The sequence below is a fragment of the Rhipicephalus microplus genome, chromosome X (assembly GCF_043290135.1).
Source record: "Rhipicephalus microplus isolate Deutch F79 chromosome X, USDA_Rmic, whole genome shotgun sequence".
Lineage (NCBI taxonomy): Eukaryota > Metazoa > Arthropoda > Arachnida > Ixodida > Ixodidae > Rhipicephalus > Rhipicephalus microplus.
The window spans coordinates 138,902,159-138,924,520 of NC_134710.1; the positions used below are offsets into that span (position 1 = coordinate 138,902,159).

The following is a 22,362-nucleotide window of genomic DNA, read 5'->3' on the forward strand; positions in this document are numbered from 1 at the left end:
CTATTGTAACCTGCCACGGTGGTCTCGTGGCAAAGGTACTCGGATGCTGACCCGCAAGTCACGCCCCCCCCCCACCCCCGCCCTGTTCCTTCTTTGAACAAAAATAAAAGAAAAGATAAAGGAAGGATGAGAAAAAAAAACAGAGTATGTCACGCGCACTGGGTGCAACATTTAAACACATGTGCGCACGCATCAAATTTTGATTGCCTATATACGTAAGGTCATGTGCGCGATTGATACGGGCAACCAAACACGTCGCAAAATTAAACAACTCTCTCCTTCTCCCTACGTTCCTTCTCTGCAATAAAAAAGAGAAATTTCGAAAAGTAAAAGAAGGTGCCATCAGCACTCGGTGTTCCCAGGTGGTCTCCCTCCCAAGTACTGACCGAGCCCAATGCTGCTTAGCTTCGGTGATCGGACGAGAACCGGCGCATTCAGCATGGTATGGCCGATGGCGAAAATCGACATTTTACAACACAATCTATAACGAACTGCAAGCGATTTCTATCTTTTCAAGTTACCGTTAACGGCTTATGCAGCGTGTTATATTATCCTGGTAAAAAACTTCGAAGGTACGTGACAATAATGTCTGTTGTTCTCCGGCAGAGAGCTTGCTCTGTTCCTTCGCTGGGGCGCACCAGCACGGGCGCACCAACGTTCACGCACAGCTCTGTGTGCAATTGCGGGCCGCCGCCACCGGCCATGCTCGTAAGTCATTTTCTGTAACTTAACGAACGTCTGTTGCGTCGGCTTTTATAACTGAGTGGCACACGAGGGACCGACATAAAGCAGGAATATTGGAATGCCCATTAATGCTATTGTAACCTGCCACGGTGGTCTCGTGGCAAAGGCACTCGGATGCTGACCCGCAAGTCACGCCCCCCCCCCCCCCACCCCCGCCCTGTTCCTTCTTTGAACAAAAATAAAAGAAAAGATAAAGGAAGGATGAGAAAAAAAAAAATAGAGTATGTCACGCGCACTGGGTGCAACATTTAAACACATGTGCGCACGCATCAAATTTTGATTGCCTATATACGTAAGGTCATGTGCGCGATTGATACGGGCAACCAAACACGTCGCAAAATTAAACAACTCTCTCCTTCTCCCTACGTTCCTTCTCTGCAATAAAAAAGAGAAATTTCGAAAAGTAAAAGAAGGTGCCATCAGCACTCGGTGTTCCCAGGTGGTCTCCCTCCCAAGTACTGACCGAGCCCAATGCTGCTTAGCTTCGGTGATCGGACGAGAACCGGCGCATTCAGCATGGTATGGCCGATGGCGAAAATCGACATTTTACAACACAATCTATAACGAACTGCAAGCGATTTCTATCTTTTCAAGTTACCGTTAACGGCTTATGCAGCGTGTTATATTATCCTGGTAAAAAACTTCGAAGGTACGTGACAATAATGTCTGTTGTTCTCCGGCAGAGAGCTTGCTCTGTTCCTTCGCTGGGGCGCACCAGCACGGGCGCACCAACGTTCACGCACAGCTCTGTGTGCAATTGCGGGCCGCCGCCACCGGCCATGCTCGTAAGTCATTTTCTGTAACTTAACGAACGTCTGTTGCGTCGGCTTTTATAACTGAGTGGCACACGAGGGACCGACATAAAGCAGGAATATTGGAATGCCCATTAATGCTATTGTAACCTGCCACGGTGGTCTCGTGGCAAAGGCACTCGGATGCTGACCCGCAAGTCACGCCCCCCCCCCCACCCCCGCCCTGTTCCTTCTTTGAACAAAAATAAAAGAAAAGATAAAGGAAGGATGAGAAAAAAAAAATAGAGTATGTCACGCGCACTGGGTGCAACATTTAAACACATGTGCGCACGCATCAAATTTTGATTGCCTATATACGTAAGGTCATGTGCGCGATTGATACGGGCAACCAAACACGTCGCAAAATTAAACAACTCTCTCCTTCTCCCTACGTTCCTTCTCTGCAATAAAAAAGAGAAATTTCGAAAAGTAAAAGAAGGTGCCATCAGCACTCGGTGTTCCCAGGTGGTCTCCCTCCCAAGTACTGACCGCGCCCAATGCTGCTTAGCTTCGGTGATCGGACGAGAACCGGCGCATTCAGCATGGTATGGCCGATGGCGAAAATCGACATTTTACAACACAATCTATAACGAACTGCAAGCGATTTCTATCTTTTCAAGTTACCGTTAACGGCTTATGCAGCGTGTTATATTATCCTGGTAAAAAACTTCGAAGGTACGTGACAATAATGTCTGTTGTTCTCCGGCAGAGAGCTTGCTCTGTTCCTTCGCTGGGGCGCACCAGCACGGGCGCACCAACGTTCACGCACAGCTCTGTGTGCAATTGCGGGCCGCCGCCACCGGCCATGCTCGTAAGTCATTTTCTGTAACTTAACGAACGTCTGTTGCGTCGGCTTTTATAACTGAGTGGCAGACGAGGGACCGACATAAAGCAGAAATATTGGAATGCCCATTAATGCTATTGTAACCTGCCACGGTGGTCTCGTGGCAAAGGCACTCGGATGCTGACCCGCAAGTCACGCCCCCCCCCCACCCCCGCCCTGTTCCTTCTTTGAACAAAAATAAAAGAAAAGATAAAGGAAGGATGAGAAAAAAAAATAGAGTATGTCACGCGCACTGGGTGCAACATTTAAACACATGTGCGCACGCATCAAATTTTGATTGCCTATATACGTAAGGTCATGTGCGCGATTGATACGGGCAACCAAACACGTCGCAAAATTAAACAACTCTCTCCTTCTCCCTACGTTCCTTCTCTGCAATAAAAAAGAGAAATTTCGAAAAGTAAAAGAAGGTGCCATCAGCACTCGGTGTTCCCAGGTGGTCTCCCTCCCAAGTACTGACCGAGCCCAATGCTGCTTAGCTTCGGTGATCGGACGAGAACCGGCGCATTCAGCATGGTATGGCCGATGGCGAAAATCGACATTTTACAACACAATCTATAACGAACTGCAAGCGATTTCTATCTTTTCAAGTTACCGTTAACGGCTTATGCAGCGTGTTATATTATCCTGGTAAAAAACTTCGAAGGTACGTGACAATAATGTCTGTTGTTCTCCGGCAGAGAGCTTGCTCTGTTCCTTCGCTGGGGCGCACCAGCACGGGCGCACCAACGTTCACGCACAGCTCTGTGTGCAATTGCGGGCCGCCGCCACCGGCCATGCTCGTAAGTCATTTTCTGTAACTTAACGAACGTCTGTTGCGTCGGCTTTTATAACTGAGTGGCACACGAGGGACCGACATAAAGCAGGAATATTGGAATGCCCATTAATGCTATTGTAACCTGCCACGGTGGTCTCGTGGCAAAGGCACTCGGATGCTGACCCGCAAGTCACGCCCCCCCCCCCACCCCCGCCCTGTTCCTTCTTTGAACAAAAATAAAAGAAAAGATAAAGGAAGGATGAGAAAAAAAAATAGAGTATGTCACGCGCACTGGGTGCAACATTTAAACACATGTGCGCACGCATCAAATTTTGATTGCCTATATACGTAAGGTCATGTGCGCGATTGATACGGGCAACCAAACACGTCGCAAAATTAAACAACTCTCTCCTTCTCCCTACGTTCCTTCTCTGCAATAAAAAAGAGAAATTTCGAAAAGTAAAAGAAGATGCCATCAGCACTCGGTGTTCCCAGGTGGTCTCCCTCCCAAGTACTGACCGAGCCCAATGCTGCTTAGCTTCGGTGATCGGACGAGAACCGGCGCATTCAGCATGGTATGGCCGATGGCGAAAATCGACATTTTACAACACAATCTATAACGAACTGCAAGCGATTTCTATCTTTTCAAGTTACCGTTAACGGCTTATGCAGCGTGTTATATTATCCTGGTAAAAAACTTCGAAGGTACGTGACAATAATGTCTGTTGTTCTCCGGCAGAGAGCTTGCTCTGTTCCTTCGCTGGGGCGCACCAGCACGGGCGCACCAACGTTCACGCACAGCTCTGTGTGCAATTGCGGGCCGCCGCCACCGGCCATGCTCGTAAGTCATTTTCTGTAACTTAACGAACGTCTGTTGCGTCGGCTTTTATAACTGAGTGGCACACGAGGGACCGACATAAAGCAGGAATATTGGAATGCCCATTAATGCTATTGTAACCTGCCACGGTGGTCTCGTGGCAAAGGTACTCGGATGCTGACCCGCAAGTCACGCCCCCCCCCACCCCCGCCCTGTTCCTTCTTTGAACAAAAATAAAAGAAAAGATAAAGGAAGGATGAGAAAAAAAAAATAGAGTATGTCACGCGCACTGGGTGCAACATTTAAACACATGTGCGCACGCATCAAATTTTGATTGCCTATATACGTAAGGTCATGTGCGCGATTGATACGGGCAACCAAACACGTCGCAAAATTAAACAACTCTCTCCTTCTCCCTACGTTCCTTCTCTGCAATAAAAAAGAGAAATTTCGAAAAGTAAAAGAAGGTGCCATCAGCACTCGGTGTTCCCAGGTGGTCTCCCTCCCAAGTACTGACCGAGCCCAATGCTGCTTAGCTTCGGTGATCGGACGAGAACCGGCGCATTCAGCATGGTATGGCCGATGGCGAAAATCGACATTTTACAACACAATCTATAACGAACTGCAAGCGATTTCTATCTTTTCAAGTTACCGTTAACGGCTTATGCAGCGTGTTATATTATCCTGGTAAAAAACTTCGAAGGTACGTGACAATAATGTCTGTTGTTCTCCGGCAGAGAGCTTGCTCTGTTCCTTCGCTGGGGCGCACCAGCACGGGCGCACCAACGTTCACGCACAGCTCTGTGTGCAATTGCGGGCCGCCGCCACCGGCCATGCTCGTAAGTCATTTTCTGTAACTTAACGAACGTCTGTTGCGTCGGCTTTTATAACTGAGTGGCACACGAGGGACCGACATAAAGCAGGAATATTGGAATGCCCATTAATGCTATTGTAACCTGCCACGGTGGTCTCGTGGCAAAGGCACTCGGATGCTGACCCGCAAGTCACGCCCCCCCCCCCACCCCCGCCCTGTTCCTTCTTTGAACAAAAATAAAAGAAAAGATAAAGGAAGGATGAGAAAAAAAAATAGAGTATGTCACGCGCACTGGGTGCAACATTTAAACACATGTGCGCACGCATCAAATTTTGATTGCCTATATACGTAAGGTCATGTGCGCGATTGATACGGGCAACCAAACACGTCGCAAAATTAAACAACTCTCTCCTTCTCCCTACGTTCCTTCTCTGCAATAAAAAAGAGAAATTTCGAAAAGTAAAAGAAGGTGCCATCAGCACTCGGTGTTCCCAGGTGGTCTCCCTCCCAAGTACTGACCGAGCCCAATGCTGCTTAGCTTCGGTGATCGGACGAGAACCGGCGCATTCAGCATGGTATGGCCGATGGCGAAAATCGACATTTTACAACACAATCTATAACGAACTGCAAGCGATTTCTATCTTTTCAAGTTACCGTTAACGGCTTATGCAGCGTGTTATATTATCCTGGTAAAAAACTTCGAAGGTACGTGACAATAATGTCTGTTGTTCTCCGGCAGAGAGCTTGCTCTGTTCCTTCGCTGGGGCGCACCAGCACGGGCGCACCAACGTTCACGCACAGCTCTGTGTGCAATTGCGGGCCGCCGCCACCGGCCATGCTCGTAAGTCATTTTCTGTAACTTAACGAACGTCTGTTGCGTCGGCTTTTATAACTGAGTGGCACACGAGGGACCGACATAAAGCAGGAATATTGGACTGCCCATTAATGCTATTGTAACCTGCCACGGTGGTCTCGTGGCAAAGGCACTCGGATGCTGACCCGCAAGTCACGCCCCCCCCCCCACCCCCGCCCTGTTCCTTCTTTGAACAAAAATAAAAGAAAAGATAAAGGAAGGATGAGAAAAAAAAAATAGAGTATGTCACGCGCACTGGGTGCAACATTTGAACACATGTGCGCACGCATCAAATTTTGATTGCCTATATACGTAAGGTCATGTGCGCGATTGATACGGGCAACCAAACACGTCGCAAAATTAAACAACTCTCTCCTTCTCCCTACGTTCCTTCTCTGCAATAAAAAAGAGAAATTTCGAAAAGTAAAAGAAGGTGCCATCAGCACTCGGTGTTCCCAGGTGGTCTCCCTCCCAAGTACTGACCGAGCCCAATGCTGCTTAGCTTCGGTGATCGGACGAGAACCGGCGCATTCAGCATGGTATGGCCGATGGCGAAAATCGACATTTTACAACACAATCTATAACGAACTGCAAGCGATTTCTATCTTTTCAAGTTACCGTTAACGGCTTATGCAGCGTGTTATATTATCCTGGTAAAAAACTTCGAAGGTACGTGACAATAATGTCTGTTGTTCTCCGGCAGAGAGCTTGCTCTGTTCCTTCGCTGGGGCGCACCAGCACGGGCGCACCAACGTTCACGCACAGCTCTGTGTGCAATTGCGGGCCGCCGCCACCGGCCATGCTCGTAAGTCATTTTCTGTAACTTAACGAACGTCTGTTGCGTCGGCTTTTATAACTGAGTGGCACACGAGGGACCGACATAAAGCAGGAATATTGGAATGCCCATTAATGCTATTGTAACCTGCCACGGTGGTCTCGTGGCAAAGGCACTCGGATGCTGACCCGCAAGTCACGCCCCCCCCCCCACCCCCGCCCTGTTCCTTCTTTGAACAAAAATAAAAGAAAAGATAAAGGAAGGATGAGAAAAAAAAATAGAGTATGTCACGCGCACTGGGTGCAACATTTAAACACATGTGCGCACGCATCAAATTTTGATTGCCTATATACGTAAGGTCATGTGCGCGATTGATACGGGCAACCAAACACGTCGCAAAATTAAACAACTCTTTCCTTCTCCCTACGTTCCTTCTCTGCAATAAAAAAGAGAAATTTCGAAAAGTAAAAGAAGGTGCCATCAGCACTCGGTGTTCCCAGGTGGTCTCCCTCCCAAGTACTGACCGAGCCCAATGCTGCTTAGCTTCGGTGATCGGACGAGAACCGGCGCATTCAGCATGGTATGGCCGATGGCGAATATCGACATTTTACAACACAATCTATAACGAACTGCAAGCGATTTCTATCTTTTCAAGTTACCGTTAACGGCTTATGCAGCGTGTTATATTATCCTGGTAAAAAACTTCGAAGGTACGTGACAATAATGTCTGTTGTTCTCCGGCAGAGATCTTGCTCTGTTCCTTCGCTGGGGCGCACCAGCACGGGCGCACCAACGTTCACGCACGTGTGTGCAATTGCGGGCCGCCGCCACCGGCCATGCTCGTAAGTCATTTTCTGTAACTTAACGAACGTCTGTTGCGTCGGCTTTTATAACTGAGTGGCACACGAGGGACCGACATAAAGCAGGAATATTGGAATGCCCATTAATGCTATTGTAACCTGCCACGGTGGTCTCGTGGCAAAGGCACTCGGATGCTGACCCGCAAGTCACGCCCCCCCCCCACCCCCGCCCTGTTCCTTCTTTGAACAAAAATAAAAGAAAAGATAAAGGAAGGATGAGAAAAAAAAATAGAGTATGTCACGCGCACTGGGTGCAACATTTAAACACATGTGCGCACGCATCAAATTTTGATTGCCTATATACGTAAGGTCATGTGCGCGATTGATACGGGCAACCAAACACGTCGCAAAATTAAACAACTCTCTCCTTCTCCCTACGTTCCTTCTCTGCAATAAAAAAGAGAAATTTCGAAAAGTAAAAGAAGGTGCCATCAGCACTCGGTGTTCCCAGGTGGTCTCCCTCCCAAGTACTGACCGAGCCCAATGCTGCTTAGCTTCGGTGATCGGACGAGAACCGGCGCATTCAGCATGGTATGGCCGATGGCGAAAATCGACATTTTACAACACAATCTATAACGAACTGCAAGCGATTTCTATCTTTTCAAGTTACCGTTAACGGCTTATGCAGCGTGTTATATTATCCTGGTAAAAAACTTCGAAGGTACGTGACAATGATGTCTGTTGTTCTCCGGCAGAGAGCTTGCTCTGTTCCTTCGCTGGGGCGCACCAGCACGGGCGCACCAACGTTCACGCACAGCTCTGTGTGCAATTGCGGGCCGCCGCCACCGGCCATGCTCGTAAGTCATTTTCTGTAACTTAACGAACGTCTGTTGCGTCGGCTTTTATAACTGAGTGGCACACGAGGGACCGACATAAAGCAGGAATATTGGAATGCCCATTAATGCTATTGTAACCTGCCACGGTGGTCTCGTGGCAAAGGCACTCGGATGCTGACCCGCAAGTCACGCCCCCCCCCCACCCCCGCCCTGTTCCTTCTTTGAACAAAAATAAAAGAAAAGATAAAGGAAGGATGAGAAAAAAAAAATAGAGTATGTCACGTGCACTGGGTGCAACATTTAAACACATGTGCGCACGCATCAAATTTTGATTGCCTATATACGTAAGGTCATGTGCGCGATTGACACGGGCAACCAAACACGTCGCAAAATTAAACAACTCTCTCCTTCTCCCTACGTTCCTTCTCTGCAATAAAAAAGAGAAATTTCGAAAAGTAAAAGAAGGTGCCATCAGCACTCGGTGTTCCCAGGTGGTCTCCCTCCCAAGTACTGACCGAGCCCAATGCTGCTTAGCTTCGGTGATCGGACGAGAACCGGCGCATTCAGCATGGTATGGCCGATGGCGAAAATCGACATTTTACAACACAATCTATAACGAACTGCAAGCGATTTCTATCTTTTCAAGTTACCGTTAACGGCTTATGCAGCGTGTTATATTATCCTGGTAAAAAACTTCGAAGGTACGTGACAATAATGTCTGTTGTTCTCCGGCAGAGAGCTTGCTCTGTTCCTTCGCTGGGGCGCACCAGCACGGGCGCACCAACGTTCACGCACAGCTCTGTGTGCAATTGCGGGCCGCCGCCACCGGCCATGCTCGTAAGTCATTTTCTGTAACTTAACGAACGTCTGTTGCGTCGGCTTTTATAACTGAGTGGCACACGAGGGACCGACATAAAGCAGGAATATTGGAATGCCCATTAATGCTATTGTAACCTGCCACGGTGGTCTCGTGGCAAAGGCACTCGGATGCTGACCCGCAAGTCACGCCCCCCCCCCCCCCCCACCCCCGCCCTGTTCCTTCTTTGAACAAAAATAAAAGAAAAGATAAAGGAAGGATGAGAAAAAAAAATAGAGTATGTCACGCGCACTGGGTGCAACATTTAAACACATGTGCGCACGCATCAAATTTTGATTGCCTATATACGTAAGGTCATGTGCGCGATTGATACGGGCAACCAAACACGTCGCAAAATTAAACAACTCTCTCCTTCTCCCTACGTTCCTTCTCTGCAATAAAAAAGAGAAATTTCGAAAAGTAAAAGAAGGTGCCATCAGCACTCGGTGTTCCCAGGTGGTCTCCCTCCCAAGTACTGACCGAGCCCAATGCTGCTTAGCTTCGGTGATCGGACGAGAACCGGCGCATTCAGCATAGTATGGCCGATGGCGAAAATCGACATTTTACAACACAATCTATAACGAACTGCAAGCGATTTCTATCTTTTCAAGTTACCGTTAACGGCTTATGCAGCGTGTTATATTATCCTGGTAAAAAACTTCGAAGGTACGTGACAATAATGTCTGTTGTTCTCCGGCAGAGAGCTTGCTCTGTTCCTTCGCTGGGGCGCACCAGCACGGGCGCACCAACGTTCACGCACAGCTCTGTGTGCAATTGCGGGCCGCCGCCACCGGCCATGCTCGTAAGTCATTTTCTGTAACTTAACGAACGTCTGTTGCGTCGGCTTTTATAACTGAGTGGCACACGAGGGACCGACATAAAGCAGGAATATTGGAATGCCCATTAATGCTATTGTAACCTGCCACGGTGGTCTCGTGGCAAAGGCACTCGGATGCTGACCCGCAAGTCACGCCCCCCCCCCCCACCCCCGCCCTGTTCCTTCTTTGAACAAAAATAAAAGAAAAGATAAAGGAAGGATGAGAAAAAAAAATAGAGTATGTCACGCGCACTGGGTGCAACATTTAAACACATGTGCGCACGCATCAAATTTTGATTGCCTATATACGTAAGGTCATGTGCGCGATTGATACGGGCAACCAAACACGTCGCAAAATTAAACAACTCTCTCCTTCTCCCTACGTTCCTTCTCTGCAATAAAAAAGAGAAATTTCGAAAAGTAAAAGAAGGTGCCATCAGCACTCGGTGTTCCCAGGTGGTCTCCCTCCCAAGTACTGACCGAGCCCAATGCTGCTTAGCTTCGGTGATCGGACGAGAACCGGCGCATTCAGCATGGTATGGCCGATGGCGAAAATCGACATTTTACAACACAATCTATAACGAACTGCAAGCGATTTCTATCTTTTCAAGTTACCGTTAACGGCTTATGCAGCGTGTTATATTATCCTGGTAAAAAACTTCGAAGGTACGTGACAATAATGTCTGTTGTTCTCCGGCAGAGAGCTTGCTCTGTTCCTTCGCTGGGGCGCACCAGCACGGGCGCACCAACGTTCACGCACAGCTCTGTGTGCAATTGCGGGCCGCCGCCACCGGCCATGCTCGTAAGTCATTTTCTGTAACTTAACGAACGTCTGTTGCGTCGGCTTTTATAACTGAGTGGCACACGAGGGACCGACATAAAGCAGGAATATTGGAATGCCCATTAATGCTATTGTAACCTGCCACGGTGGTCTCGTGGCAAAGGCACTCGGATGCTGACCCGCAAGTCACGCCCCCCCCCCCCACCCCCGCCCTGTTCCTTCTTTGAACAAAAATAAAAGAAAAGATAAAGGAAGGATGAGAAAAAAAAATAGAGTATGTCACGCGCACTGGGTGCAACATTTAAACACATGTGCGCACGCATCAAATTTTGATTGCCTATATACGTAAGGTCATGTGCGCGATTGATACGGGCAACCAAACACGTCGCAAAATTAAACAACTCTCTCCTTCTCCCTACGTTCCTTCTCTGCAATAAAAAAGAGAAATTTCGAAAAGTAAAAGAAGGTGCCATCAGCACTCGGTGTTCCCAGGTGGTCTCCCTCCCAAGTACTGACCGAGCCCAATGCTGCTTAGCTTCGGTGATCGGACGAGAACCGGCGCATTCAGCATGGTATGGCCGATGGCGAAAATCGACATTTTACAACACAATCTATAACGAACTGCAAGCGATTTCTATCTTTTCAAGTTACCGTTAACGGCTTATGCAGCGTGTTATATTATCCTGGTAAAAAACTTCGAAGGTACGTGACAATAATGTCTGTTGTTCTCCGGCAGAGAGCTTGCTCTGTTCCTTCGCTGGGGCGCACCAGCACGGGCGCACCAACGTTCACGCACAGCTCTGTGTGCAATTGCGGGCCGCCGCCACCGGCCATGCTCGTAAGTCATTTTCTGTAACTTAACGAACGTCTGTTGCGTCGGCTTTTATAACTGAGTGGCACACGAGGGACCGACATAAAGCAGGAATATTGGAATGCCCATTAATGCTATTGTAACCTGCCACGGTGGTCTCGTGGCAAAGGCACTCGGATGCTGACCCGCAAGTCACGCCCCCCCCCCCCCACCCCCGCCCTGTTCCTTCTTTGAACAAAAATAAAAGAAAAGATAAAGGAAGGATGAGAAAAAAAAAATAGAGTATGTCACGCGCACTGGGTGCAACATTTAAACACATGTGCGCACGCATCAAATTTTGATTGCCTATATACGTAAGGTCATGTGCGCGATTGATACGGGCAACCAAACACGTCGCAAAATTAAACAACTCTCTCCTTCTCCCTACGTTCCTTCTCTGCAATAAAAAAGAGAAATTTCGAAAAGTAAAAGAAGGTGCCATCAGCACTCGGTGTTCCCAGGTGGTCTCCCTCCCAAGTACTGACCGAGCCCAATGCTGCTTAGCTTCGGTGATCGGACGAGAACCGGCGCATTCAGCATGGTATGGCCGATGGCGAAAATCGACATTTTACAACACAATCTATAACGAACTGCAAGCGATTTCTATCTTTTCAAGTTACCGTTAACGGCTTATGCAGCGTGTTATATTATCCTGGTAAAAAACTTCGAAGGTACGTGACAATAATGTCTGTTGTTCTCCGGCAGAGAGCTTGCTCTGTTCCTTCGCTGGGGCGCACCAGCACGGGCGCACCAACGTTCACGCACAGCTCTGTGTGCAATTGCGGGCCGCCGCCACCGGCCATGCTCGTAAGTCATTTTCTGTAACTTAACGAACGTCTGTTGCGTCGGCTTTTATAACTGAGTGGCACACGAGGGACCGACATAAAGCAGGAATATTGGAATGCCCATTAATGCTATTGTAACCTGCCACGGTGGTCTCGTGGCAAAGGCACTCGGATGCTGACCCGCAAGTCACGCCCCCCCCCCCCCCCCACCCCCGCCCTGTTCCTTCTTTGAACAAAAATAAAAGAAAAGATAAAGGAAGGATGAGAAAAAAAAATAGAGTATGTCACGCGCACTGGGTGCAACATTTAAACACATGTGCGCACGCATCAAATTTTGATTGCCTATATACGTAAGGTCATGTGCGCGATTGATACGGGCAACCAAACACGTCGCAAAATTAAACAACTCTCTCCTTCTCCCTACGTTCCTTCTCTGCAATAAAAAAGAGAAATTTCGAAAAGTAAAAGAAGGTGCCATCAGCACTCGGTGTTCCCAGGTGGTCTCCCTCCCAAGTACTGACCGAGCCCAATGCTGCTTAGCTTCGGTGATCGGACGAGAACCGGCGCATTCAGCATGGTATGGCCTTTTTTTCTTTCTTTATTGCCTGTTTACATACAACATTCACAAACATATATACATCAAACAAAGTAGAAACATGAAACAAAAAAAGAGGTAAAAAGCATCATATTTAACAGGCTTTTTAAAATTCCTTCATCTGTAGAAGGCTTTCTACTTGATGAAGCCATTCGGGCACCTCTTGTTGAACCTTTTGTGCTTCCACGAATGAACAGACAGATTGAAAGAAATATTGCCTGACCGGACGTGCGTTAACATCAGCATGGCGCACCGCCATTCTAGATTGCCATATACCGTGCAGGCCCAGTAACATAACTAGGTCGAAAGGTATTCCTTCTTCATTTGATACTGGTAGAAATCTGATGCCATAGGCATCGAGAGGCAGATCCTTTTTCAAAGTCCTTTGGAGAACATCCCAGAAAAATACTGCATCCCAGCAGTCCAGGAAAACATGTTCAATTGTTTCCGGCTTTTCGCAGAGAAGGCAATCAACACCCCAAGGAACGAATAAGCCTTTTTCTTGCATCCATGTTTTCACGGGCAAGGTCCCAGTGTGCAACTTAAAGAAAAAGGATTTCGCTCCAGGTGTTACCTCCATTTTTTTAACACGGCTTAAGACATTTTGACCTGGGCCTACACGGTATAATGCTCTATATAGGGGAACAGGAAGAACTGTTTCTACTAAATCTTTGTATAACTTTTTACGCGAAACCGTACTGAGGTATTCCAATGAAAAACGCGTTTTTAGAAAGAGACATGAATCAACAACTTCTTTTAAGAAACCTCTGACACTTGCTTTCATGTGAACAGATGCTACCACAAATTCTGGCAACCGTCTTCCAAGCCTAAGCTGTATAACAGTGCGTATGAATGGGTCTCGATTATTTCGGAAAAACATAAACCGATTAACTAACTGACGAAGGTACAAATGACACAGACCAAGTCCTCCAGAGCGAACCCGTCTGAATAAGTTAGTTCTACTTGTTCGCTCCCAAGAAGAACCCCACAAGAAAACAGCAAATATTCGATGAAGCTTCTGTAGATTCACACGTGAACAATGCATTACCTGAAGGACATACCAGAGCTTACTGACTAAAAATACGTTACAAAATGTCGCTCTGGCGAAAATTGATAGCTGGAAACCATTGAGTTTTTCAGCTTTTTCTCGTAGCTCCACGGCCTGACGCCGCCAGTACGGTTCACTGTCACAATAATATTCTAATGGCACACCTAGGTATCGTACCGGAGTAGTAGTCCATGAAATACCAGCCACAAATTGTGGAGTCACAGGCCATTCGCCGTGCCAGTAACCCAGGCACTTGCTCCAGTTTACCAAACTACCACTTGCATTACAATAAAGGTTTACAATTTTTATGGTTTCAGCGATACTATCATAATCTTTACAAAACACAGCTATATCATCTGCGTATGCCAGTACCCGCACTTCAGCTTCTTGTAGTTTGTACCCCACTATGTTATTGCTTTTCATGACTTTTTGGCAAAATGACTCTATATAAATTGAAAATAGGAGGGAAGACAAAGGGCAGCCTTGTCGTACAGAACGTCTGACATTAATTCGTTTCCCAAGAACTTTGTTGATGATTAGCCGAGTTTTACATCCAGTATATGCCATTCGAACTGTATCTCGAATTACTTTGCCAACATTGACATAGTCTAACAAAAGAAAAAGAATTTCGTGCGGTACTCGGTCAAATGCTTTTTCTAAATCTATCTGGATCATCGCGATGTGATCATTTGTGGCATCGCAGCACTCCAATACACTTCGTGCCTTGTGAATGTTTGTGAATATAGTGCGCCGTTTGATCCCACATGTCTGGTGGTCGCCTACAATGTTATTAATAACTGTCTGCAGCCTCCTTGCTAGCACTTTCATCAAAATCTTGTAGTCGATATTTGAGAGACTAATTGGCCTGTACGATTTCACTTCACGTAATTTAACTGCGTCCTCAGTTTTTGGTATTAAAATAGTATGAGATAGCAGAAAAGAAGGTGGCAAAGTCTTTATGTCTAGGGCTTCGTTAAAAACCGCTGCCAGGATCGGTGCTAGTTCGTGTTTGAATTCCTTATAAAATGCGGCTGTTAAGCCATCAGGTCCTGGGGACTTTCCCAAATGGAGAGCAATGATTGCTTTTGTCACTTCCGGTTCCGAAATAGGACATTCTAGGCTGTCTTTCCTGCAGTCCTCAACCTTTGGCATTAATTTTAAAAATTCATTCTTGAATTCATTTACATTTACTTTACATTTATCAAATAAAGTGGTGTAGTACTCGTTGAAAGCATCCTCTATATATCTTTGTTCACTTGTAACGTTACCCATGTATTCAATCTGATGTATAACATTCCGCTGAGCGTTTCGTTTTTCGAGACCAAGCATTCTTTTGGTCGGTTTTTCTCCTACGGTCATTTTCTCTGCCCTTGCCCTTATTTGTGCGCCACGATACTTCTCCTCATCAATTTGTTCCAATTTGGACTTTACTGACCTTATATCATTTGTGAATAAGCCTGGCGTTTTGCTGTCCTCTGCTAGCAGTTCTTTGAGATTTAAACGTAGGGTTCTTTCTTCTTCACTCTTTCCGTGTTTTATTACACATGAGCGTTCTATAGCTATCAACTTTATATTCTGTTTAAATTGTTCCCACTTCACCCCGTATTTTTGGTCTCCACTATCTATGTTTACCCACGCCTCTCGAACACTGTCCATAAATTTTTCATCTTCCAAGAGATTAGAATTCAGCTTCCACGTGTCCCAGTTAAATACTGGTCTACGTCTATTCCTTTTACCTATTACAAATGATACTAAGCAATGATCACTAAATGAAATAGGGAGGACATTATACTCACTGATAATCGGAATTAAATCCAGTGATACGTAGGCCCTATCTAGGCGCGCATGACTGGAGCCTTGGAAATGCGTATACAGTGTTGGTCCTTTACCAATACACTCTGCAACATCCTCAAGGTCTAAGTCAGAAATTAGATTCGTTAACGCGACTGTGCTTGAGTCGTTGAAATTGGATGTACTTGTTTTATCATCGGCACTGATCACACAATTAAAATCTCCCATAAGGATGACTATGCGATCGCATTCACAATAAGTACGAATTTCGTCGAATGTTGCACACCGTTCATCAACTTTAAGAGGTGCATATAAACAAATCACTCGCCAATTAAGAGAAAAGAAGGTCAAATCACATACAACAAACCTTCCGGATGAGTCAGACGTGACGTTTTGAACACTGGCACCTAAACTATTCCGCACAAAGATCACACACCCTGCCGACCTACCAACTGCATGACTGACGCTGGCGGTGTAGCGTCCGGTGAAACGTTGCAGTAGGCTCTCGGTGGCGCCCACGCTCTCCACTTTGGTTTCCTGAACTGCAATAATGTCCAGGTCTTGGTCCATGGCCAGTCTGTAGAGCTGAGTCTGTTTCTTCCTGGAAGCCAGTCCTCGTACATTGAGCGTTGCTGCTTTCACGAACCCGCTCAGCGACGTGATCGGTGAGCGGGTCCAAGCTGAGAGCCCTGCACGTTCACTTATTGGGCTCTCGTCGTCCAGGGCGGATCCATGTTGTTCACCTTTAGTTTGAGCGGCCATCGTCGCGTTTGAGCGACGACGACCGTTGGCGGGCAGCGTTTCGTTTCTTGCCTCCACTGACCACCTTCCACTGCATTTCCGACTTTACTTGCGTTTCGTCTACTTGAGCACCGTCGTCTGAATCGCGACGGCGTTTTGCAGACGCCGATTCTAATTCCATGTTTAAGGTATCCAGATCACTAGGCAAATCCTCATTTTCGTGTGTTTCGTTCGCCAAAGAGTGCTGTGAAGCCGAGTTTAGAGGAGTCGAAGCAGCGTTGGCCTGGGACGCCGGCGTTTCAGGGCGCGTTGCTTGCAGCTGCGACGCGGCGTGCATCGCAGGCGCAGGACGCGTCTCTTCGCTAGTCGTTGGGGCCGCTTGACTTCCCATCTTCCGTTCGGCGTTCGTGTCCGGGGCTGAAGAAACTTGCTTGCTTTTCCCCAGCACCGGCGTGTCGTCCGATGTCGTCTGCTTCTGTGGTATCGCAGGCAAAGACGCTTGTTCAGATTCCTCCTCATCCATGAGAAGTTCACTCTGTTGAGTCTCTGGTCGTCGCCCTGCAGCTCGTGCGTATGAACGGTTACACTCATCCTGCTCATGACCGAAAGAGTGGCATTCGCTGCACCTTGGGACCTTACAATCGCGTCGCATATGCCCCGTGCTTCGGCACCGCAAGCACAAAGGCGGTCTTCCCGGCACCACGACCAGTGCCGTACTGCTGCCAATACGCACCTGGTGGGGCAGTTGATCCACAGAAACGCCATCTCGTAGTTGCATGCGTATTACACGAGTGGTCGATTCAACTCCTTCAAAATCCTCAACTCTCCATCGGTCATCGGTCACCTCCTTGACGTCGCCGTATTCATAGAAGGCACGTCGAATAGCGTCTTTTGTAACATCGAACGCTAGCCAGTGCAATTTCATTTTAACTTCTTGCCGCGTCGGGTCAATGACGAGACATACCCGGTCTTTAACTTTGATAACGCCTGCGTCTGTCAGCGCTTTCTTTGCTTCCACGGTCTTCATGTTCAATAGCCACACGTGCGACATCTGATATGCTCCAATGCCACTTACTTGCTGTATGACGCCTAAATCTTTGAGAGGTTTCCTGAAGTCGTCGATGCGGTACGGTCGGCCGCTGACGTCGCAGTGTAGAGCTACTGCTCGACGCATCGCTTCACCTGATGGCAACGAAGGCAGAATAATCCTGTAGTCCTTTGGAACGAGGGGAGACGCTGTACCGCGGCCGGCGTCGGCCGCTGTTGCTGCTCGGGATGAGCTTTCCATCCTGCGTCCGCACGCGTCGGTGACCAGAAGCAGAATGAGCATGGTATGGCCGATGGCGAAAATCGACATTTTACAACACAATCTATAACGAACTGCAAGCGATTTCTATCTTTTCAAGTTACCGTTAACGGCTTATGCAGCGTGTTATATTATCCTGGTAAAAAACTTCGAAGGTACGTGACAATAATGTCTGTTGTTCTCCGGCAGAGAGCTTGCTCTGTTCCTTCGCTGGGGCGCACCAGCACGGGCGCACCAACGTCCACGCACAGCTCTGTGTGCAATTGCGGGCCGCCGCCACCGGCCATGCTCGTAAGTCATTTTCTGTAACTTAACGAACGTCTGTTGCGTCGGCTTTTATAACTGAGTGGCACACGAGGGACCGACATAAAGCAGGAATATTGGAATGCCCATTAATGCTATTGTAACCTGCCACGGTGGTCTCGTGGCAAAGGCACTCGGATGCTGACCCGCAAGTCACGCCCCCCCCCCCCCCGCCCTGTTCCTTCTTTGAACAAAAATAAAAGAAAAGATAAAGGAAGGATGAGAAAAAAAAATAGAGTATGTCACGCGCACTGGGTGCAACATTTAAACACATGTGCGCACGCATCAAATTTTGATTGCCTATATACGTAAGGTCATGTGCGCGATTGATACGGGCAACCAAACACGTCGCAAAATTAAACAACTCTCTCCTTCTCCCTACGTTCCTTCTCTGCAATAAAAAAGAGAAATTTCGAAAAGTAAAAGAAGGTGCCATCAGCACTCGGTGTTCCCAGGTGGTCTCCCTCCCAAGTACTGACCGAGCCCAATGCTGCTTAGCTTCGGTGATCGGACGAGAACCGGCGCATTCAGCATGGTATGGCCGATGGCGAAAATCGACATTTTACAACACAATCTATAACGAACTGCAAGCGATTTCTATCTTTTCAAGTTACCGTTAACGGCTTATGCAGCGTGTTATATTATCCTGGTAAAAAACTTCGAAGGTACGTGACAATAATGTCTGTTGTTCTCCGGCAGAGAGCTTGCTCTGTTCCTTCGCTGGGGCGCACCAGCACGGGCGCACCAACGTTCACGCACAGCTCTGTGTGCAATTGCGGGCCGCCGCCACCGGCCATGCTCGTAAGTCATTTTATGTAACTTAACGAACGTCTGTTGCGTCGGCTTTTATAACTGAGTGGCACACGAGGGACCGACATAAAGCAGGAATATTGGAATGCCCATTAATGCTATTGTAACCTGCCACGGTGGTCTCGTGGCAAAGGCACTCGGATGCTGACCCGCAAGTCACGCCCCCCCCCCCCCCGCCCTGTTCCTTCTTTGAACAAAAATAAAAGAAAAGATAAAGGAAGGTTGAGAAAAAAAAATAGAGTATGTCACGCGCACTGGGTGCAACATTTAAACACATGTGCGCACGCATCAAATTTTGATTGCCTATATACGTAAGGTCATGTGCGCGATTGATACGGGCAACCAAACACGTCGCAAAATTAAACAACTCTCTCCTTCTCCCTACGTTCCTTCTCTGCAATAAAAAATAGAAATTTCGAAAAGTAAAAGAAGGTGCCATCAGCACTCGGTGTTCCCAGGTGGTCTCCCTCCCAAGTACTGACCGAGCCCAATGCTGCTTAGCTTCGGTGATCGGACGAGAACCGGCGCATTCAGCATAGTATGGCCGATGGCGAAAATCGACATTTTACAACACAATCTATAACGAACTGCAAGCGATTTCTATCTTTTCAAGTTACCGTTAACGGCTTATGCAGCGTGTTATATTATCCTGGTAAAAAACTTCGAAGGTACGTGACAATAATGTCTGTTGTTCTCCGGCAGAGAGCTTGCTCTGTTCCTTCGCTGGGGCGCACCAGCACGGGCGCACCAACGTTCACGCACAGCTCTGTGTGCAATTGCGGGCCGCCGCCACCGGCCATGCTCGTAAGTCATTTTCTGTAACTTAACGAACGTCTGTTGCGTCGGCTTTTATAACTGAGTGGCACACGAGGGACCGACATAAAGCAGGAATATTGGAATGCCCATTAATGCTATTGTAACCTGCCACGGTGGTCTCGTGGCAAAGGCACTCGGATGCTGACCCGCAAGTCACGCCCCCCCCCCCACCCCCGCCCTGTTCCTTCTTTGAACAAAAATAAAAGAAAAGATAAAGGAAGGATGAGAAAAAAAAATAGAGTATGTCACGCGCACTGGGTGCAACATTTAAACACATGTGCGCACGCATCAAATTTTGATTGCCTATATACGTAAGGTCATGTGCGCGATTGATACGGGCAACCAAACACGTCGCAAAATTAAACAACTCTCTCCTTCTCCCTACGTTCCTTCTCTGCAATAAAAAAGAGAAATTTCGAAAAGTAAAAGAAGGTGCCATCAGCACTCGGTGTTCCCAGGTGGTCTCCCTCCCAAGTACTGACCGAGCCCAATGCTGCTTAGCTTCGGTGATCGGACGAGAACCGGCGCATTCAGCATGGTATGGCCGATGGCGAAAATCGACATTTTACAACACAATCTATAACGAACTGCAAGCGATTTCTATCTTTTCAAGTTACCGTTAACGGCTTATGCAGCGTGTTATATTATCCTGGTAAAAAACTTCGAAGGTACGTGACAATAATGTCTGTTGTTCTCCGGCAGAGAGCTTGCTCTGTTCCTTCGCTGGGGCGCACCAGCACGGGCGCACCAACGTTCACGCACAGCTCTGTGTGCAATTGCGGGCCGCCGCCACCGGCCATGCTCGTAAGTCATTTTCTGTAACTTAACGAACGTCTGTTGCGTCGGCTTTTATAACTGAGTGGCACACGAGGGACCGACATAAAGCAGGAATATTGGAATGCCCATTAATGCTATTGTAACCTGCCACGGTGGTCTCGTGGCAAAGGCACTCGGATGCTGACCCGCAAGTCACGCCCCCCCCCACCCCCGCCCTGTTCCTTCTTTGAACAAAAATAAAAGAAAAGATAAAGGAAGGATGAGAAAAAAAAATAGAGTATGTCACGCGCACTGGGTGCAACATTTAAACACATGTGCGCACGCATCAAATTTTGATTGCCTATATACGTAAGGTCATGTGCGCGATTGATACGGGCAACCAAACACGTCGCAAAATTAAACAACTCTCTCCTTCTCCCTACGTTCCTTCTCTGCAATAAAAAAGAGAAATTTCGAAAAGTAAAAGAAGGTGCCATCAGCACTCGGTGTTCCCAGGTGGTCTCCCTCCCAAGTACTGACCGAGCCCAATGCTGCTTAGCTTCGGTGATCGGACGAGAACCGGCGCATTCAGCATGGTATGGCCGATGGCGAAAATCGACATTTTACAACACAATCTATAACGAACTGCAAGCGATTTCTATCTTTTCAAGTTACCGTTAACGGCTTATGCAGCGTGTTATATTATCCTGGTAAAAAACTTCGAAGGTACGTGACAATAATGTCTGTTGTTCTCCGGCAGAGAGCTTGCTCTGTTCCTTCGCTGGGGCGCACCAGCACGGGCGCACCAACGTTCACGCACAGCTCTGTGTGCAATTGCGGGCCGCCGCCACCGGCCATGCTCGTAAGTCATTTTCTGTAACTTAACGAACGTCTGTTGCGTCGGCTTTTATAACTGAGTGGCACACGAGGGACCGACATAAAGCAGGAATATTGGAATGCCCATTAATGCTATTGTAACCTGCCACGGTGGTCTCGTGGCAAAGGCACTCGGATGCTGACCCGCAAGTCACGCCCCCCCCCACCCCCGCCCTGTTCCTTCTTTGAACAAAAATAAAAGAAAAGATAAAGGAAGGATGAGAAAAAAAAATAGAGTATGTCACGCGCACTGGGTGCAACATTTAAACACATGTGCGCACGCATCAAATTTTGATTGCCTATATACGTAAGGTCATGTGCGCGATTGATACGGGCAACCAAACACGTCGCAAAATTAAACAACTCTCTCCTTCTCCCTACGTTCCTTCTCTGCAATAAAAAAGAGAAATTTCGAAAAGTAAAAGAAGGTGCCATCAGCACTCGGTGTTCCCAGGTGGTCTCCCTCCCAAGTACTGACCGAGCCCAATGCTGCTTAGCTTCGGTGATCGGACGAGAACCGGCGCATTCAGCATGGTATGGCCGATGGCGAAAATCGACATTTTACAACACAATCTATAACGAACTGCAAGCGATTTCTATCTTTTCAAGTTACCGTTAACGGCTTATGCAGCGTGTTATATTATCCTGGTAAAAAACTTCGAAGGTACGTGACAATAATGTCTGTTGTTCTCCGGCAGAGAGCTTGCTCTGTTCCTTCGCTGGGGCGCACCAGCACGGGCGCACCAACGTTCACGCACAGCTCTGTGTGCAATTGCGGGCCGCCGCCACCGGCCATGCTCGTAAGTCATTTTCTGTAACTTAACGAACGTCTGTTGCGTCGGCTTTTATAACTGAGTGGCACACGAGGGACCGACATAAAGCACGAATATTGGAATGCCCATTAATGCTATTGTAACCTGCCACGGTGGTCTCGTGGCAAAGGCACTCGGATGCTGACCCGCAAGTCACGCCCCCCCCCACCCCCGCCCTGTTCCTTCTTTGAACAAAAATAAAAGAAAAGATAAAGGAAGGATGAGAAAAAAAAATAGAGTATGTCACGCGCACTGGGTGCAACATTTAAACACATGTGCGCACGCATCAAATTTTGATTGCCTATATACGTAAGGTCATGTGCGCGATTGATACGGGCAACCAAACACGTCGCAAAATTAAACAACTCTCTCCTTCTCCCTACGTTCC

At 47.7% G+C, this 22,362-nt stretch overlaps 1 protein-coding gene, 20 non-coding genes and 1 pseudogene across 21 annotated transcripts; all 22 read right to left on the reverse strand.

Annotated features, from left to right (window-relative positions):
- Window positions 1-337: 337 nt before the first annotated feature.
- On the reverse strand, window positions 338-456 carry LOC142777572 (5S ribosomal RNA). Its single transcript, XR_012888208.1, has one exon. It is a non-coding gene; the product is annotated as a 5S ribosomal RNA (ribosomal RNA).
- Window positions 457-1,158: 702 nt separating this feature from the next.
- LOC142777573 (5S ribosomal RNA) lies at window positions 1,159-1,277 on the reverse strand. Its single transcript, XR_012888209.1, has one exon. It is a non-coding gene; the product is annotated as a 5S ribosomal RNA (ribosomal RNA).
- Window positions 1,278-1,975: 698 nt separating this feature from the next.
- On the reverse strand, window positions 1,976-2,094 carry LOC142777665 (5S ribosomal RNA). The gene has a single exon (XR_012888301.1). It is a non-coding gene; the product is annotated as a 5S ribosomal RNA (ribosomal RNA).
- A 696-nt stretch (window positions 2,095-2,790) lies between these two features.
- On the reverse strand, window positions 2,791-2,909 carry LOC142777574 (5S ribosomal RNA). The gene has a single exon (XR_012888210.1). It is a non-coding gene; the product is annotated as a 5S ribosomal RNA (ribosomal RNA).
- Window positions 2,910-3,606: 697 nt separating this feature from the next.
- On the reverse strand, window positions 3,607-3,725 carry LOC142777576 (5S ribosomal RNA). Its single transcript, XR_012888212.1, has one exon. It is a non-coding gene; the product is annotated as a 5S ribosomal RNA (ribosomal RNA).
- A 696-nt stretch (window positions 3,726-4,421) lies between these two features.
- Window positions 4,422-4,540, reverse strand: LOC142777577 (5S ribosomal RNA). Its single transcript, XR_012888213.1, has one exon. It is a non-coding gene; the product is annotated as a 5S ribosomal RNA (ribosomal RNA).
- Window positions 4,541-5,237: 697 nt separating this feature from the next.
- On the reverse strand, window positions 5,238-5,356 carry LOC142777578 (5S ribosomal RNA). The gene has a single exon (XR_012888214.1). It is a non-coding gene; the product is annotated as a 5S ribosomal RNA (ribosomal RNA).
- A 698-nt stretch (window positions 5,357-6,054) lies between these two features.
- Window positions 6,055-6,173, reverse strand: LOC142777579 (5S ribosomal RNA). Its single transcript, XR_012888215.1, has one exon. It is a non-coding gene; the product is annotated as a 5S ribosomal RNA (ribosomal RNA).
- A 697-nt stretch (window positions 6,174-6,870) lies between these two features.
- On the reverse strand, window positions 6,871-6,989 carry LOC142777580 (5S ribosomal RNA). The gene has a single exon (XR_012888216.1). It is a non-coding gene; the product is annotated as a 5S ribosomal RNA (ribosomal RNA).
- Window positions 6,990-7,681: 692 nt separating this feature from the next.
- On the reverse strand, window positions 7,682-7,800 carry LOC142777581 (5S ribosomal RNA). The gene has a single exon (XR_012888217.1). It is a non-coding gene; the product is annotated as a 5S ribosomal RNA (ribosomal RNA).
- Window positions 7,801-8,497: 697 nt separating this feature from the next.
- Window positions 8,498-8,616, reverse strand: LOC142777582 (5S ribosomal RNA). Its single transcript, XR_012888218.1, has one exon. It is a non-coding gene; the product is annotated as a 5S ribosomal RNA (ribosomal RNA).
- Window positions 8,617-9,318: 702 nt separating this feature from the next.
- On the reverse strand, window positions 9,319-9,437 carry LOC142777650 (5S ribosomal RNA). Its single transcript, XR_012888286.1, has one exon. It is a non-coding gene; the product is annotated as a 5S ribosomal RNA (ribosomal RNA).
- A 698-nt stretch (window positions 9,438-10,135) lies between these two features.
- On the reverse strand, window positions 10,136-10,254 carry LOC142777583 (5S ribosomal RNA). The gene has a single exon (XR_012888219.1). It is a non-coding gene; the product is annotated as a 5S ribosomal RNA (ribosomal RNA).
- Window positions 10,255-10,952: 698 nt separating this feature from the next.
- Window positions 10,953-11,071, reverse strand: LOC142777584 (5S ribosomal RNA). Its single transcript, XR_012888220.1, has one exon. It is a non-coding gene; the product is annotated as a 5S ribosomal RNA (ribosomal RNA).
- A 700-nt stretch (window positions 11,072-11,771) lies between these two features.
- On the reverse strand, window positions 11,772-11,890 carry LOC142777585 (5S ribosomal RNA). Its single transcript, XR_012888221.1, has one exon. It is a non-coding gene; the product is annotated as a 5S ribosomal RNA (ribosomal RNA).
- A 702-nt stretch (window positions 11,891-12,592) lies between these two features.
- On the reverse strand, window positions 12,593-12,711 carry LOC142777719 (5S ribosomal RNA; annotated as a pseudogene).
- Window positions 12,712-14,983: 2,272 nt separating this feature from the next.
- Window positions 14,984-17,625, reverse strand: LOC142775109 (uncharacterized). The gene has a single exon (XM_075876454.1). The coding sequence runs from the start codon at window positions 17,623-17,625 to the stop codon at window positions 16,300-16,302; it is 1,326 nt and encodes a 441-aa protein (XP_075732569.1). The 3' UTR covers window positions 14,984-16,299.
- A 709-nt stretch (window positions 17,626-18,334) lies between these two features.
- LOC142777587 (5S ribosomal RNA) lies at window positions 18,335-18,453 on the reverse strand. Its single transcript, XR_012888223.1, has one exon. It is a non-coding gene; the product is annotated as a 5S ribosomal RNA (ribosomal RNA).
- Window positions 18,454-19,147: 694 nt separating this feature from the next.
- On the reverse strand, window positions 19,148-19,266 carry LOC142777651 (5S ribosomal RNA). The gene has a single exon (XR_012888287.1). It is a non-coding gene; the product is annotated as a 5S ribosomal RNA (ribosomal RNA).
- A 697-nt stretch (window positions 19,267-19,963) lies between these two features.
- Window positions 19,964-20,082, reverse strand: LOC142777588 (5S ribosomal RNA). Its single transcript, XR_012888224.1, has one exon. It is a non-coding gene; the product is annotated as a 5S ribosomal RNA (ribosomal RNA).
- Window positions 20,083-20,777: 695 nt separating this feature from the next.
- Window positions 20,778-20,896, reverse strand: LOC142777589 (5S ribosomal RNA). Its single transcript, XR_012888225.1, has one exon. It is a non-coding gene; the product is annotated as a 5S ribosomal RNA (ribosomal RNA).
- A 695-nt stretch (window positions 20,897-21,591) lies between these two features.
- On the reverse strand, window positions 21,592-21,710 carry LOC142777590 (5S ribosomal RNA). The gene has a single exon (XR_012888226.1). It is a non-coding gene; the product is annotated as a 5S ribosomal RNA (ribosomal RNA).
- Window positions 21,711-22,362: the final 652 nt, after the last annotated feature.